Source organism: Anas acuta, chromosome 13 (assembly GCF_963932015.1).
Source record: "Anas acuta chromosome 13, bAnaAcu1.1, whole genome shotgun sequence".
NCBI lineage: Eukaryota > Metazoa > Chordata > Aves > Anseriformes > Anatidae > Anas > Anas acuta.
Genome location: NC_088991.1, coordinates 13,344,600 through 13,358,927, shown reverse-complemented (window position 1 = coordinate 13,358,927; position 14,328 = coordinate 13,344,600). Strand labels below are relative to the sequence as shown.

General features: G+C 45.5%; 1 protein-coding gene across 1 annotated transcript in view; it reads left to right on the top strand.

Annotated features, from left to right (window-relative positions):
* The window catches only part of HS6ST2 (heparan sulfate 6-O-sulfotransferase 2), a 128,965-nt gene extending 116,043 nt beyond the window's left edge, over window positions 1–12,922 (top strand). The window contains exon 2 of the mRNA XM_068696808.1: window positions 9,938–12,922. Coding sequence (XP_068552909.1) covers window positions 9,938–10,640 — 703 coding nt within the window. The 3' untranslated portion in view covers window positions 10,641–12,922. The remainder of the gene's footprint in view (window positions 1–9,937) is intronic.
* Window positions 12,923–14,328: the final 1,406 nt, after the last annotated feature.

Sequence of the window (14,328 nt, the reverse complement as noted above, 5' to 3'; positions counted from 1 at the left end):
ATAAGAATGAGAATATATTAGTATCAGTTCATTAATTACATTTCAAATACATTTTCAATAGATGCCTTCCTTTGACAAAATTTTAGAAAGACCATGAAAGATTTTTCCTTGCATTTCTGTGTGTCCAATAATTATGACAAGCAAAATATAAGTGGCATTAATGTGCTTTTATTATACAGTATATATGTTCACTTTTGATTTTAAAAGCATTCTTGTGTAACCTATCATGAGCTACGTTAACTGGCGTATGAGAGATTATCTGCAAATGGCTTGTGAAGGAATGAACATCAGCCTTATGTTTTCTCACATGAGCCAAACCTTGATCTTTTATGTATTATTGAAGAGAATTGATTTAGATCTGATATAGTAACAAATGATTTTATAAACACCTCTCTGGAGTTAATTCCCCATTGTGGGATATATGAAGTTCTTGAAGATAATGTGTGTGATCTTGAAAGCTCCAAGATTTCTCAAGTGTTGAGGCTGGGCCATTGAGTAGTACATATTTTTATATACGAAGCAGTTGGGAGGCATGTTACTGTGATTCAAGCAGTGATTAGGAAATTGCAGTGAGTGCTGAGGAAATAGGATAGATACAGCTTCTAAATACACATTCAAACGTTCACAGAAAAGACAAATGTATGTGGCAAGCTGAGACTGGGACCCTCTATACCCTCTTGTTCCTAAACGATATTAACAGCAGAGTTTACATGTAAAATGGGTTCACTAATCTTTAGTTTCACATGTCCTGTTTGTGTGGCTGTTGGTGACAGGTTCCGAGCAGCAGTCCCCATCCCTTGTGCTGCTTTTCGTGCCACTTGACAAGTCACCGCGAAGCAGAAACTTTCTGAAGTATTGGTTTCTGTTAAATTATTTAAGTATTTTCATCTGGTCAGAGAGTATGTGGCTTAGCGCATTTAAGGCATATCTAAAATGTGTATGATTGTAAGGATGAAGCCTTTTTCTTTAATACTAAATATATACTTTTTATAAACAAGAATCTGGAATTTTTTAGAATATGATAAATATCTTAGCATAGTTATCCTGGCTCCATAAGTGCAACGAAAATGTTAGCCTTGGCATATCAATCGTGCTTTACAGATGACTGTAATTTCCTGAATGTCAAAACTCCAAATTTTTCTACTAAGCAAACTTTTCAGTGGCAAAATAGATTGCCTCCATAATATATCACTGTGGGCAGGAAAAAATGAAATCTTTATGTACTGTATTATGAATCAATGAGGCATTAAGATTTTTGGAAGGGTGAGCGGACTCTGGAAAATGAAAAACTGCCACTATTCCATCTCTGTAAACCGCTGCTTATGGAGTGTCGGCTTTGCAAACCTCTATCTTCCACGCCACAGAAATATCAGTTACAAGTTGAAACCAATTCCTGCAACAGCATTTAGATAGGGTAAATACTGTAGTAAATATCTGATTTATAGCAACATCCTGTGGTTATTCACCAGCTCTTTCACCGTAGCCTAGCCTACCGTCCTTTTCATTTTGGGAGGTCTGCTCTGCTTTTTAATAAATCCATAAGAGAGAACGGGGAGGTGCTGTGTGACACAGCTCCTGGGGCCAGGGATTGTGCTGCAGCGTCTGCGTGGTTCCTTGAACAGGGAGCGGGAAGGTGTTCCTGGTGCTATGTGGATTTCAGTTTGTGAATTTTCCTAAAGACATCACCCACACCTGTATTTTTCCTAGCATGGATTAAGGGCAGGATTGTGCTCTGCAACCTCTTTTTTTAAGGAATAACTAATTGGGCAAGAAAGGTGCTTTAAAAAGCCAAGACCCTGCATGCTGCTGGAGGCACACCCCACAAATTCAGCATCACTACAGCTCAGCACCTAGCAAGGGGGGAAGCACGACATGCTCTTAGCTGGGGCTCCTCTGCCAGCTCCTCTCTTTCCTTTGGGTTTTACCTCCCACGTGCAGCTCCAGGGTCCCAGTACAGAGTGAGAGCGGGCTGCCTCAGCACCACTGCTGCCTTCCGTCCAGACGCCTCTATCGTGTAATGAAGTTAATGAGGTGGAAAGCTTTGCTGCTCTGGGTGGGTGGTGGTGGGAGATGGAGGTTACCAACAGGTGCTTCAGCCCCTTTCCCTGCAGCCCATCCAGGGTGGATGGGTCTGGGCGCTGCCGCCTTTCCTGTGCGAGGCTCCTGGGTGGAGGCAGCGAGTTCGGGGACGGATCCAGCCGCTGAGTCACTCTTCTATTTGCTGAGTCTAAAAATGGAAGCCTGCTTCTCTTTTTATCCACCACTAAAAAAAAAAAAAAAAAGTGAAAAAGGCTACTGTTCTTGCTGAATTGGTTGTGTGCAAGGGTATCCTGCAGAGATCTTAATAATACAGGCAATTATGAAATTAATACCACTCTGGCAAATCTGCAGGGCAGCTCTCCCCTGCGCAGGCAATGCTGTGGACAATTAGTTTGTGCGTGAGGGTAGCTGGGAGCATGTGTGTGTGTGAGGCTGCATATTTTTCATTTCTTTAAAACCTTATTTTCAGTATACTTGTGTTCCAGGTACCAGCTCTGCACATACATGTATATGAACAGGTACCTTGAGCTGAAAAAATCTTCAAATGCTGCCTTCCTCTGTGCCTAAAGTGCTGCTTTTTTGCAAATCTTTCCCATTTGATAATTTCATGGGCAATGATGGGCTGGTATAATTGCCGCTCTTGCAAAATCCAGCTCCTTTTTATGGGTTCCTCTGGCATTTTTCTCCTGCTGCAGTTACTGTGGGTAGGCTGCTGGCTTCCTACCCCCACCATTAGTGTTTCTAGACAAAACATCTCTGTGATTCATTGGGTGCTGATAGAAGTGAAAACATAATGATTACTTAGAGGAAATGTAAATTTACATTTGCTAAAGGCTTTAATTCACAGTTCTGAAATACTTATCTCCTTTCCTCCTAGGCCCTTGTTCTGAGCTAATGCATGTTATGATTCTCCTGTGCCATACTGAGACCAGAGTAAAGGAATATAAGTCCCTGTGTGTGTAGCTTTGCAGACTGCTGCAGAGAAGAGTGTTTTTTTTTCTCCTCCTTCTCCTCTTTCCCATAATTTTTATATTTGACCTTATAAATGGCTGTAAAAGGGAATGCTGCTGCTGTTCTGACAGCACCTCCACCAGGTATTGCAACAGGTGGTGGCGTTAGCCACTGCTGTAGGAACTGCTTGTGGAGAAAAAAAAAGGTTGCATTGCACCTTCAAGATGTACTTCTTTGATAGGGTGTCATTTATACAGCTTGATTTTGCTGTACTTTGAATTTTGGATGAGGCAGATCTGGGCATTTGGTTTGAAATGATGGAATGAAGGTGTCTCACTTCGTAGCTAAAGCAATAGGACCAGCCCTGCTCCTGGTCTGCCTGCTCCGCATCCACTGCATTGAGGCTGCTGGGGAGCAGACAGGGCTGGGTCCCTGAGCAGGCACCCAGTGGACTTGGGATGGGGAGGTGAGAGGGGAGGGAGAGAGTGAGGGCAGCAAACCAGCTACAATGATCCTGCTCCATGCATGCTGCCGCCGTGGGATGCTGGGTGTGAGAGCTTCCTCCCGAAGCTCCTGGGGAGCACAGCAGCCCCCTCCGTGCTGCCACAGTCAGCAGCAGGGCTCTTTCCCTCATTTGCTGGGCTGGGAGCACAGGGAAGCACTGTGGGAAGTGGGTGGGTGATGCTTTTCAGCTGCTGCTTCTGTTGTCATCCAAATCACTGATGTGAAGCATCTGGGACCAATCTGGAGTAGATGCAAGCATTTTGATTCCCAGCGATGTGTGTGAGAGCTTGCCAAATATTTTGGCCTAGCCTCTGCAAACTGTCCTGCGTGGGCATCTTTCAGCCGGGAAGTGGTACTCGCATTTGGGGTTTTACGAATTAAGGGGTTTTCCCAAGTATGCTTGGTCGGAGCAGGAAGGGCTGTTGCCAGGATGTTCACCCCATCCTTTCAATTGTGTCTGTAGGTGACACAGTTTGTTAAGGATTAGAGTGAGTCACAGTATTAAATGAACATTTTGCTTCTCTCTGAGCGATCTCCAAACAGATGCCTGCCTCTAACAAACGAGGCAGCAGGGGTATTTCTCTTTGAGGAACAATTTGCAGTATTAGCAAATCAAATTCTCAGTGGGCCACTCTTTATGGGAATTAACCTCACCTACCGGGAGCCAGGCGCTCTGGGCACCTGGCCTGATATAATTGAGTTTGACTTCTGGAGACGTGGTGGGGATGATGGATGGGCAAGGGAGACCCACGTCACGCCGGCCTCGTGCCCCATCTACTGAATGTTAAAATACATCAACTGCAGGGTTTGGCAGCTTGGGAGCTGCACGTGGAGGATTTCTAACCTGTGGTGCTGTGAGACTAGCACCACTGGTGTTTCTGACCTTCCGTAGCTACGCTGTGAGGTTATGCAATGCACAAACCTTTTGCGCGTGGTGCAGGATGAGGGAAGAGCATGGAGCCTGCTGCAGTGGGGCTTTGGCGTGGTGGTGGAGGAAAGAAAGGATCTGGACCCATGTGTAGGATCGTCTTCGTCTTATCAGATAACTACAGAAGAGGAAAAGTTGCGGTCTCCAAAAAAAAAAAAAAAAAAGAAAAGCTCAGCTTTTAAAGATAAAAAGAATACTCTTATAGATTAGTTTAGTTTATGGGGAGGGTGGTGAGGACACTGGTCGTCTGTACCATTAGTCAAATCTGGTTGATTGCACATTGTTTCTGGTGCCGAGCCACCAACCATATGATTATTTTTCTTTTTTTCAGTAGCTCAGTACTTAATCCTCAGTTTCATATGCAGAATCCCTGCTGCAGGGTTTTATTTCATTTTATTTGCTTTTCTGTTGGACATGATACAAATCTCATCTGTCCCTCTGCCCCTGCCCTTTCTGTTCAAAGGAAACTTTCCTTTCAAAAAGTCTGTCCTCACCTGTGGTGTAACTGGGTTTCTCACTGCCCTGTTAATATACCACAAAGTCTGTAAACTGACCTGCCGTGAAAAAAAAAAAATCTCCTAGAACAGGAAACATTCCCAAATTTCCCCTTCTCCCCGTTCTTCAACCAAAGCATTGGAAACACTTTTGCAAAACTGCCTCCCATTTTATTGTATGAGCTCATCTGCATGTCCAAACCATCTTAGCCAGGCTTGCCACCTGGATGAGCTTGACCTAGATGCAAACTGATGTGCTTGAGCAAGTTTAAAGGGTAGCCTTAGTTTTGCTGGGAGACTGGGACTGCCCCAGTATTTCCCCCTGCTAATCACAGCTCTGCTTCCTCAGCCGTGCACCAAAGCTCTGTTGTCCTGGTTTACCTTTTCCCCGGGCACAGTCTGAGTGGGATGTCAGGGCTGCAGTGCTCCCCGTGCAAGGGCTGTCGGTTTCTTCCCCTCTGTAGCCTTCGGGAGCCCCTCTTGCTACAGCCTCCTCTCTTAGGGGAAACGGGAGAAGGTCACTCGGTCCCTCCCCTGCTTATCCGTACACTAATGGATGTAATGTTGAGTAGGTGGTTAGCTTTCAGCTTCCATCTCATGCTTCTTAGCTCACGGCTCCATCAAGCCAGGCTCAGGTTTCCAGGCTGAAGGCATGGCAGCTGCCAGCACCCGACCTCCAGTCTTCCTCTGCCTCAAAGAGCAATTAAACAGCCTCTGTCCTCTGACGGAGATCGATAATCCTCTGCCTGAGCACCAGCAGGACATAAAGGGGCTCATAGGGGTGGAGCCAACCCCCCCTAGTTGTAGTCCTTGTGGAATTACTGTTCCCTTGGACCCCAGAGCAATGGTTTGAAGCCTTTCCATTGGGGTTAAGGTGCCCTTCCCTGGGAGCAGCTGCAATAGGTAAAGCCCCTAGGTGGGTGCTGTATTCAGACCCTAAGTTGCTCAGCTGTCGGTAGTTTTGCCATGATGGGGTGGCAAAGCAGGAGAGAGGGAGCTGCAAACTCCCCACGTGCTCTGAAGTCTCTGACTTTATTCAATGCTGTCATCCCCTGGGGGTTCACACCTCCTCAATTTGACTTCAGTTTGCCTTTTTTTTTCTTTAATGTTGCTTTTAGAAGCTTGCTACGAGGATGCTTTTTAAAAAAATCATTAGGTTGAAAAAATAAAAATGAAGGATTCTCATTCAGCCCCTGCGCTAGGCAGAGGTGGGGAATGTGGGGAACGGCATGGCACAGATGCACTATATGACCACAGAATTACCTTTCAAAGAGAGCAGATGGCTCCATCTCAATAAACCCCTCAGAGAGAATCACCGGAGGTCTTTGAGGTTTCAGTTTGCTTCTTATTTTCTCCGAGGTCTGTGCAGGAAGAAGAGGGGGCTGCTGTGGGCTGAGGCACTGGACAGCTGAAAGGTTTGCGCACTGACTGTGTGCTCTGCTCGGTCACTTTTAGCAAAAATCTTCCCACACATGATAGATGTACCAAAGCACCAAGAATTTCCTATTTCTAGGCAGCACCAGGGCTGTTTTGGGAGCTGGTTTGCTTTTTGCTCTCTTAGGGCAGGTAAAGAGGCCCTCCATGCCAGGGCTGTGCATAAAGCTGAATCAGAGCCCGGGCAGAAGAGGGGTGTGGTGTGGGACCTTCTGGATCACCACCTCCCCGGCGCAGCTTTCTAGCCCTGGTGGAGGGTGTGTGAGCCATTAGCTGGGCATTTATCTGAAGAGAGACTCTGACCTTTTCTGAGCTCCTCTGCAGAAATGGATCGTGTGCAAATAGTTCATTGCTCCCAAAAATGCTCTCACTTTAACCTTGCAATGATGTGATAAGCAGAGCAGTTGATTTAGCACAGGGAGCAAAAACTCGGCATCGTGAGACTGCTCAGTGCTCGCGGTCCTCAGGAAATAGCTGTGTGCAGGGAGCTAGCAGGAACAAGTGACTGTCGTACCATCACAGATTCCTGGTGGCCCCAGGGTCAACCTACTTTCTAAGTTGCCTGCGAGCAACCTTTGTTCTCTTCTTCATAGACATCCAACTAAACTTTATTAGGAAACCTGTATTTCTGAAGAGGGCAGTTCTTTAAGCTGGAGGGATGATTCACAGTGAAGTCTGAGCTCTACCTGCAAACATGTTGTCTTGGGCTCTGAAGCACAAGCTTCAAGGAATGGGCAGGAGCTCAACACCCCCTTGTTAAGATAGCAGAGGGAACAAGCTGTTACGTACAGAGCTAAAAATAATTGCAAAGCTTTGAATCTGCCTCCCAATTGCAGCAGAAGGATGTTCTGAGCACTGATGGCCGAATCTGTCTCTGGCACAGCTCTTATTCGATGGTGCATTAAAGCGTTTGTGACTTTTTGAAGCTCAGTTCAGATAAACGCACAGCAGCGTGGCTGCTTTTCTGGAGCTGCCATGATTTCAAACTTTGATCAGTGTGGCTTGGGGCTAACCCAAAAGCTGGTGTTCCCAGAAGGAATGGTGCCTTTTCCAGAAGAATTTTAACAAAGAGGCTGAGGAAGGGGAGAAATGCACAAGGCAGCTGAGATGGGCCCGGCAGCTGACAAAGCAAAGTATGACATGGCATAACGAAGAAGTACAGTGCTTGGCCTGTTTGTAGGGTACTGTGCTTCAGAGCAGGTGATGTGGGCATCCCATAAGTCTGCCCACAGCCTGGTTTCTTGAGCACGAGGTGCTGGAGGGAGCCTGGCCACGTCCATCCTCACTATGAGCAAATGGCTTTGTTCAGCCTCCTTCACCTGGTCTTCAACTTGCTGTGACAGGTCCTGATGGAGATACTTGCCTGGATGAGGCAATCGGCCACCTGGGGTGATGGTGATCCATTACAACACAGTTTCTTCCACCAACATGCACATTTTATTCATTCTTTTGTTTTTACAGTAGCAGCAAAGAGAGGCACTTTGTCACTGCCTGTGACCAAAGAGCACGAAAGGAGAGAGGCTGAAGAATTTGAGCTATGATAAAATGCTCACTGCATTGATCTTGGCTCGGCATTTGTTTTCCTTCTTGCATTAACTCCCCATCGATTGCTGTGATGACCTTAGAGCTTGTGGGTTTGCTGGCCGCATCCCTCAGCAAGCAGCACCCCGCTCTTGCATCCTGCTCTGCTCCCAGCCTCCTCGAACCGCTGATGGTGCGAAAGCGGGCCAGTTGGTACAGAGGGTAAGCAGGGCTTTGCTTCAGCCTCTTTGGTCATTCAAGGCTTCTTACTATACATGTATGTTATATATAGGCATGCCACAGCTGTGGTACTAACTTGCTGTTGCTTGAGGGATCAGGTCATTATTTTAGTGCAGGGTGGTAGTAAACTGGATCCAATTGCAAGGAGTTCTGGCAGCTGTTAAAGAAGGGGCTTTCGTTTGCCTTGGAGATGTTCTTTGTGCCCACGCTTTGCAATGAGACTTTGGGAAAAGTTACCTTCCTCTGGACCGTGGCAGGGGCCTTGGCTCACCAAACATGTTTGCTTTTGCGCTCAAAGCCCTCAGAGCCCAGGGTGGCTGCAGCAGTGCCAGGGTGAGCCTGCAAACACGTGGCAGTGCTGATTGTGGCGTCCTGGCTCTCCAGACATGAGGTGCCATTGTGTCGGCCACTGATGCTTTATTAGGCTCCTTGGCTGTATTTGGTTTTGCAAGTTTATTGTACTTTCCATTTATTTAATCATTTATAAGCTTGGATGCTCTAAAAGAGAAGGGGAATGGTGACTCTCTCTGTTTCCTGTCCCCCATGCTACTGGATGCTTTCAGAGGCTGTGATTCATTTTTGAGTTCACCCAGAGACAATTTTCTGTAAAACATTGACATCTAGTGGCTTTTCTGCTGAAGGAAACGATGGGGAACAAAGGCTTGGTTGCGGGTGGCCAGCCACGATGTCTCCTGGAGAGCAAAGAAATACCCCGTCTCCTCCTCACGCAGCACCCAGGACACGGCAGTCCCAGCCTGGGGGCTTGGGGCTGCTGGGCACACGCTGCTCTGTGTCCTCAGCCTGGAGGAGCGAGCTTCCCTGGCAGGACAATTTGCTTATTGAGCTGCTTCAATTCCGTTTGCTGAAGCAGATTGCTCTTACCCTGACAGTACTGTGTGGCAGGGCATCCTGCTGTCTCTGGGCACTGGGCAGGGATATTCCCCATGCCCAGCCCATAGCGCTTCTGGTGCTGCCCTGGCACGTGCTGTCATGTCACAGCCGTGCATGCAGCCTCCCCGTGTGTGCCACCATCCTGCTGCTCCGAACAAAAGCCTCCGCTTCCCTTGGAATATCTTTTGTTACAAAGCACTGTAACGCACCGTTTAATTTCCTGTTATTTACTTCTCTATCCTCTCTCATCTTTGTATCAGGTGAAAGCAGGAGGATAAAATGGTGTTTGCCTGGGCTTTTCTGTGATCTTCGTTTCAGTTCAAGGAGGTTGGGTCTTCTGGGGACATCCCATTTATCTGGAAAGGAAATGTCTTACAGGAAATGTTCTCCTTGCAGGCATAGCCCTGCTGTAGGGCCTGTGCAGCTCAGACCCACAGCTGCTCACCGTGACAAGTCATATAAGCAGCGCTTTGCAGGCAACAGAAAGTTGTCACCCCAGCTTGGTTGTGCACAAAACAACGCTTTGCTCTCAAATGAAGTTCCCACGTGATTGGGGAGCAACCTGTGCTGCTCCTCTGGAGGGGGGATTTAAGTGATGTAGCCATGTGGGCATCTCTTAATGCCCAGTGTGAGCATGTTACTACGTGGGCAGCCCACCACAGATGGAAGTTCAGGGTTCCCTTCAGCCTGTGTAGAGGCAAACCCGTCAAGCAGAGCAATCCATGTGCAGATATCACTGTTTCTGTTCCCCCACAGGGACTTTGTTCAGTTATCCTTCACCTCGGAGAGGTGAGCACACAGAGGAGCACTCTGCAGCAGGATTTCTGAAAGCATCTTAAGTGCATCTCCAAGTTTCTATTGATTTTGAGTGTTAATATGCCGTGTGCTCAAGACGCAGGAGACTAAATGCTCTGCCTCTCTCTCCCCTTTGCAGGAATTTCTACTATATCACCATCCTGCGTGACCCTGTCTCCCGATACTTGAGCGAATGGCGCCACGTCCAGCGAGGAGCCACGTGGAAAGCGTCCCTGCATGTCTGCGACGGGCGATCCCCGACCACCGAGGAGCTGCCCAGCTGCTACACGGGGGACGACTGGTCGGGCTGCTCCCTCCAGGAGTTCATGGATTGCCCCTACAACCTTGCCAACAACCGCCAGGTCCGCATGCTGTCCGATCTCAGCCTGGTGGGATGCTACAACCTGTCGGTCATGCCAGAGGAGCAGAGAAACAAGGTTCTGCTAGACAGTGCCAAGGAGAACCTGAAGCGCATGGCCTTCTTCGGCCTTACTGAATTTCAAAGGAAGACTCAGTATCTCTTTGAGAAAACTTTTAACATGAACTTCATCTCGCCGTTCACGCAGTACAATAGCACAAGGGCCTCCAGCGTGGAGATAGACGAGCAGACTCAGCAGCGCATCGAGGCCCTCAATTTTTTAGACATGGAATTGTACGATTATGCAAAAGACCTTTTTTTGCAGCGGTACCAGTACATGCGGCAGAAGGAACACCAGGAAGCACGGCGGAAACGCCAGGAGCAGCGCAAGATCCTGAGGGCAAAGCAGGCGCACCTGAAAGAGCAGGGGGAAAACAGCTCCAGCACTGACTACATAGGGAACGTGGAGCGGTGGCGGCGGTAGTGGGGGGAGCTTCTCAGGAGACTGGCTGGACACTGAAAGCAAAGCAGAACCCAACCCAACACCCAAATCGGAGCCGACAGAGTAGTCCAGACAAATTAAGCTTCTTAAATATTTGAAGCAAAAAGAGGTTAAAATGTTGCCTTTGCAGTTGCCTTTGCAGTAAATGTTGTACTGTACGTGGAACACTTAATCCTAGTGCGTAATTAAATTGTCCTTTTTAGGTTTGTTGGATTATTTATGAAATACAGGAGCTAAGTAAGCTCATCGGAAATGGTTGTTTGGACATTTATTTAAAAAAAGAAATCCTTAAATTAGTTATGAATACAAAATGGGATGCTGGAAAATGTTTATGATTCTCTGCTGAAACCTATCTGGGAAGCAAACTCATTTCCTAATAATGAGCATTTAACATACTCTCACAATACAGTATATGAGCAAAACCTTTTCCTTTTGATTTTATCTTAATTTTATTTATGTGTTTTCAAAGGGCACCAACTGCTTATGATATTTACCAAGTTAATGAATGGACAATGAAGGGAACAGTAAAGGTCTAGAAAGAATATTGACTAGTTTTATGTATAATATTGGCTTTTAAAAGGAATAGAAGTAATTTCTCTAGTTATATAAATATTTAAAATTTTAAACTTTTTCTACCTACTGCTGTTTAGAGTTTTAAGCTTGATCTAACTCATATTAAAAAAGAAAAAAAAAAAAAAACATTTCTGAACTCAATGCCAACGTTATGTTAAAGACATTACTTCCAGAAATTTTCAGGTCAATATGATTTTAACCATTCTGGAGAAGTTACAGCACATCTTCATGTTTCATAAAGCCTTTTACCAATTATAATCTTGTGACAGTATCTAATTTTAGGTCTTTCTTACCCATTAGAATACATAATGCTGAACTTATTATTCCTTAATAATTGGTGATATAAACTAGATGAAATTGTGTTGCGGATATTTGTATAGTGTCTTTAAAAAGTCATAAAAATCTCTAATCCCAGCAATATTATAAAGAGAATTGCTCAGTTGAAGAAGTAGATTTACACTTGAATTAGGATTTACTTCCAGTAAATCTTTGCTACACAATATGAAAATAGGGCTGTTTTTTTACGCTCTTGAGCCCTTCTTAGTGACGACAGACTAGCAATGACTAAAAATGATGGAAACAAGTATTACCATAGCCATAGTTACACAGTATGAGAAAGTTGCATGGTGAAACAGGACGCAGGCACTGCTGGAGCTGGAGCTGTTGCCCCATCGGCCCCAGCAGGACCAGGCTCACCAAGACCAACAGGGAGAGGAGATGGGGCTGTAGGTGAGGGGCTCCTATAATCTCTATGCAAAAAAAAAAAAAAGAAAAAAAAAAGAAAAAAAATAAAGAAAAGAAAAAAGAAAAAAAAAAAGCTCCGTAAGGCTTTGGTTATAAATTCAGCAAGTTCAGAAATTTTGTACGTAGCCTGCAGCGCTGTTGAGCTTTGCACTGAAGGGCGATCTCTGTCCGCGTGCTCAGTCGCGTTTGGTGCGCGCGTGTCTGCTTGGCTCTCCCGCTCGGCGCTGGGTGACGGAGGCACCTGGAAACAGCACTCTTCGTCCCGGTATACACGATGCTTACAAGGCTCACTTGCACTACTTCCTTTTGCCTGTAATATTATATACACAAAGAGGGCAGGGGGCATGAAATGCAGAAGGAGGCTTTGAAAACATCTCAAGGCTCCGTGCCTAAGTTAGCCAAAAGCTGTGTTACAGCTGACGTTGTATCGCGACCTGGGTGGGCAGCAATCCTGCCTGGGGCAAAGGAAAAGCACGGCTGCAAACCAATACCCTGCGTTAGCAACTCAGAAAAGAGAATAATGTCATGTACAGCTTTTTTTTTTTTTTTTTTTTTTTTCTCTTTAATGAGAACTGCAGTTGCCAATATGATGTCTCTGTTGTATTTTGTTTTTTTATGGGGGAAAATAATGCGCTCTTAAAACTGAAAGGCACTGCTGGAAACAGGACTTAACCGTGAGCGAGCTGGAGGGCCTGTTGCAGAAGGTGCATTTTGTTTTTATGCTGTGGTGTGCATGGTTTACAGAGACTAGTTGCATTTTCTTTGTGTATACTGTTTATTGTATATAGGGGATGTACGAATATAAGGATACCGTTTTGTCATAATCATATCAAATTCTACTGATTTCCACTGTAGATGCTGTCTTATTGTGTAGATTTACAAGCCGATCCACTGACTTTGATTGTGTAATTTAACAATAGAACTGATAAATAAAATTTAACTACAGACTTCTGATTTTCGTGTGATTATTTCTTTATCTGAAGATGCATTGGGAGTTGTGCAGTTCAGAATGGATGGTAATTTTGACACAAATGAAATAGCTGTTGGCAGGCAAATATAGGAATTTAAAATTATGGCTTTTCTGAAGTGTATTTAAACTACAGCCTTCAAGAGCAAAGCCACTTTGGACTTTCTTTTGTTCAGTAGTTACTGCACAGGTTTTAACTGCTTTTCAGAGCTTTTCTCAGTGGTAGTTTCTGCTGATTTTAAATATTATTGTCAATGGTCTGCATCATTATGGGATTGTTCCTGGGTGTGCACATGTATGTGTGTTTGTATACATATGATTATTCTTTTCTTTTGTATGATACCCACCATTTTTGCACCAGAGCTGGCGCCAGGAGATGCTGTCTTGCAGCTTCCAGTGCACCCTGCTTTATTGCTTCCTGAGGTATTTTCAAGCACAAAAGATAATAATAATAATTAAAAAAAAAAAAAAAGCAGAATTAGATGCAAAAGCAAATGAGATGAAAAGGAGCAGAATGACCAAAATCAACTAGAAAATAGGCTTTTTTATGATTGGGATGGAGGCCTTTCTTGGTGATTATAAAATGTGCCCTCAGATCAGCAGGACTCACACTGGGGCCGGTAGACCCAAAGGTGTCCGGAGAAGCCTTTGTCTTGGCTTAATCCAATTCCCTGTATGAACGGAGGTGCCCTTCCTGTTGTGAGTACCTGTGGAACGTTTTCTTTGCAAGGTTTTGTGAAGCCTTGGTGTTTTAGATGGGGATGTGGAGGGATCTGCCAGCGCACATGCATTTGACTGACACGGCTTTATATATTTGTATGCTGGAAGTGCTGCCAGTGGAGCTGCTAATGGCATGGAGGTCACAAAAGGTGCTTCCCTGCAATGAAAAAAAACACCAAACAGTGAAGTCTGGCATAAATGCAAGTGGTTTGGGGGTTGCCTTTTGAGAGGAGTACTTTGTCAGTTGGGAAAACTTCTGCCGCAGGATGGAGAGGATGGGGGATGTGTTTGGACAAACGTAGAAGCTGAGGTGCTACATCCATGAACCAGGTAGCACTGAGGCCCTCAGGTATGTTTTGAAAAGCCTGGGCACGTTCTGAGACTCTTCTGAGCAATGAGATGTCTCTGGGTTTCCATCAGACAGGGATGAAGCAGAACTAGTGCTGCCAGCATCAGTGCAGGGGCAGCTGGCGTGAAACTGGGGACTGTTTGGGAGATGGAGATGGGTAACACTGATCTGTAATGTTAAAAGGAATCTGTAATGTTAAAAGCCATCCTGACTTCTGTAACAAAACTGATCTGCAGTTTTGCTGGTTTGTTCAGTTTGCCCTCCAACAGATTGGGAAGTTGATAGCTATGGTGGTCTTGCAAGGTGCTATACTTGGG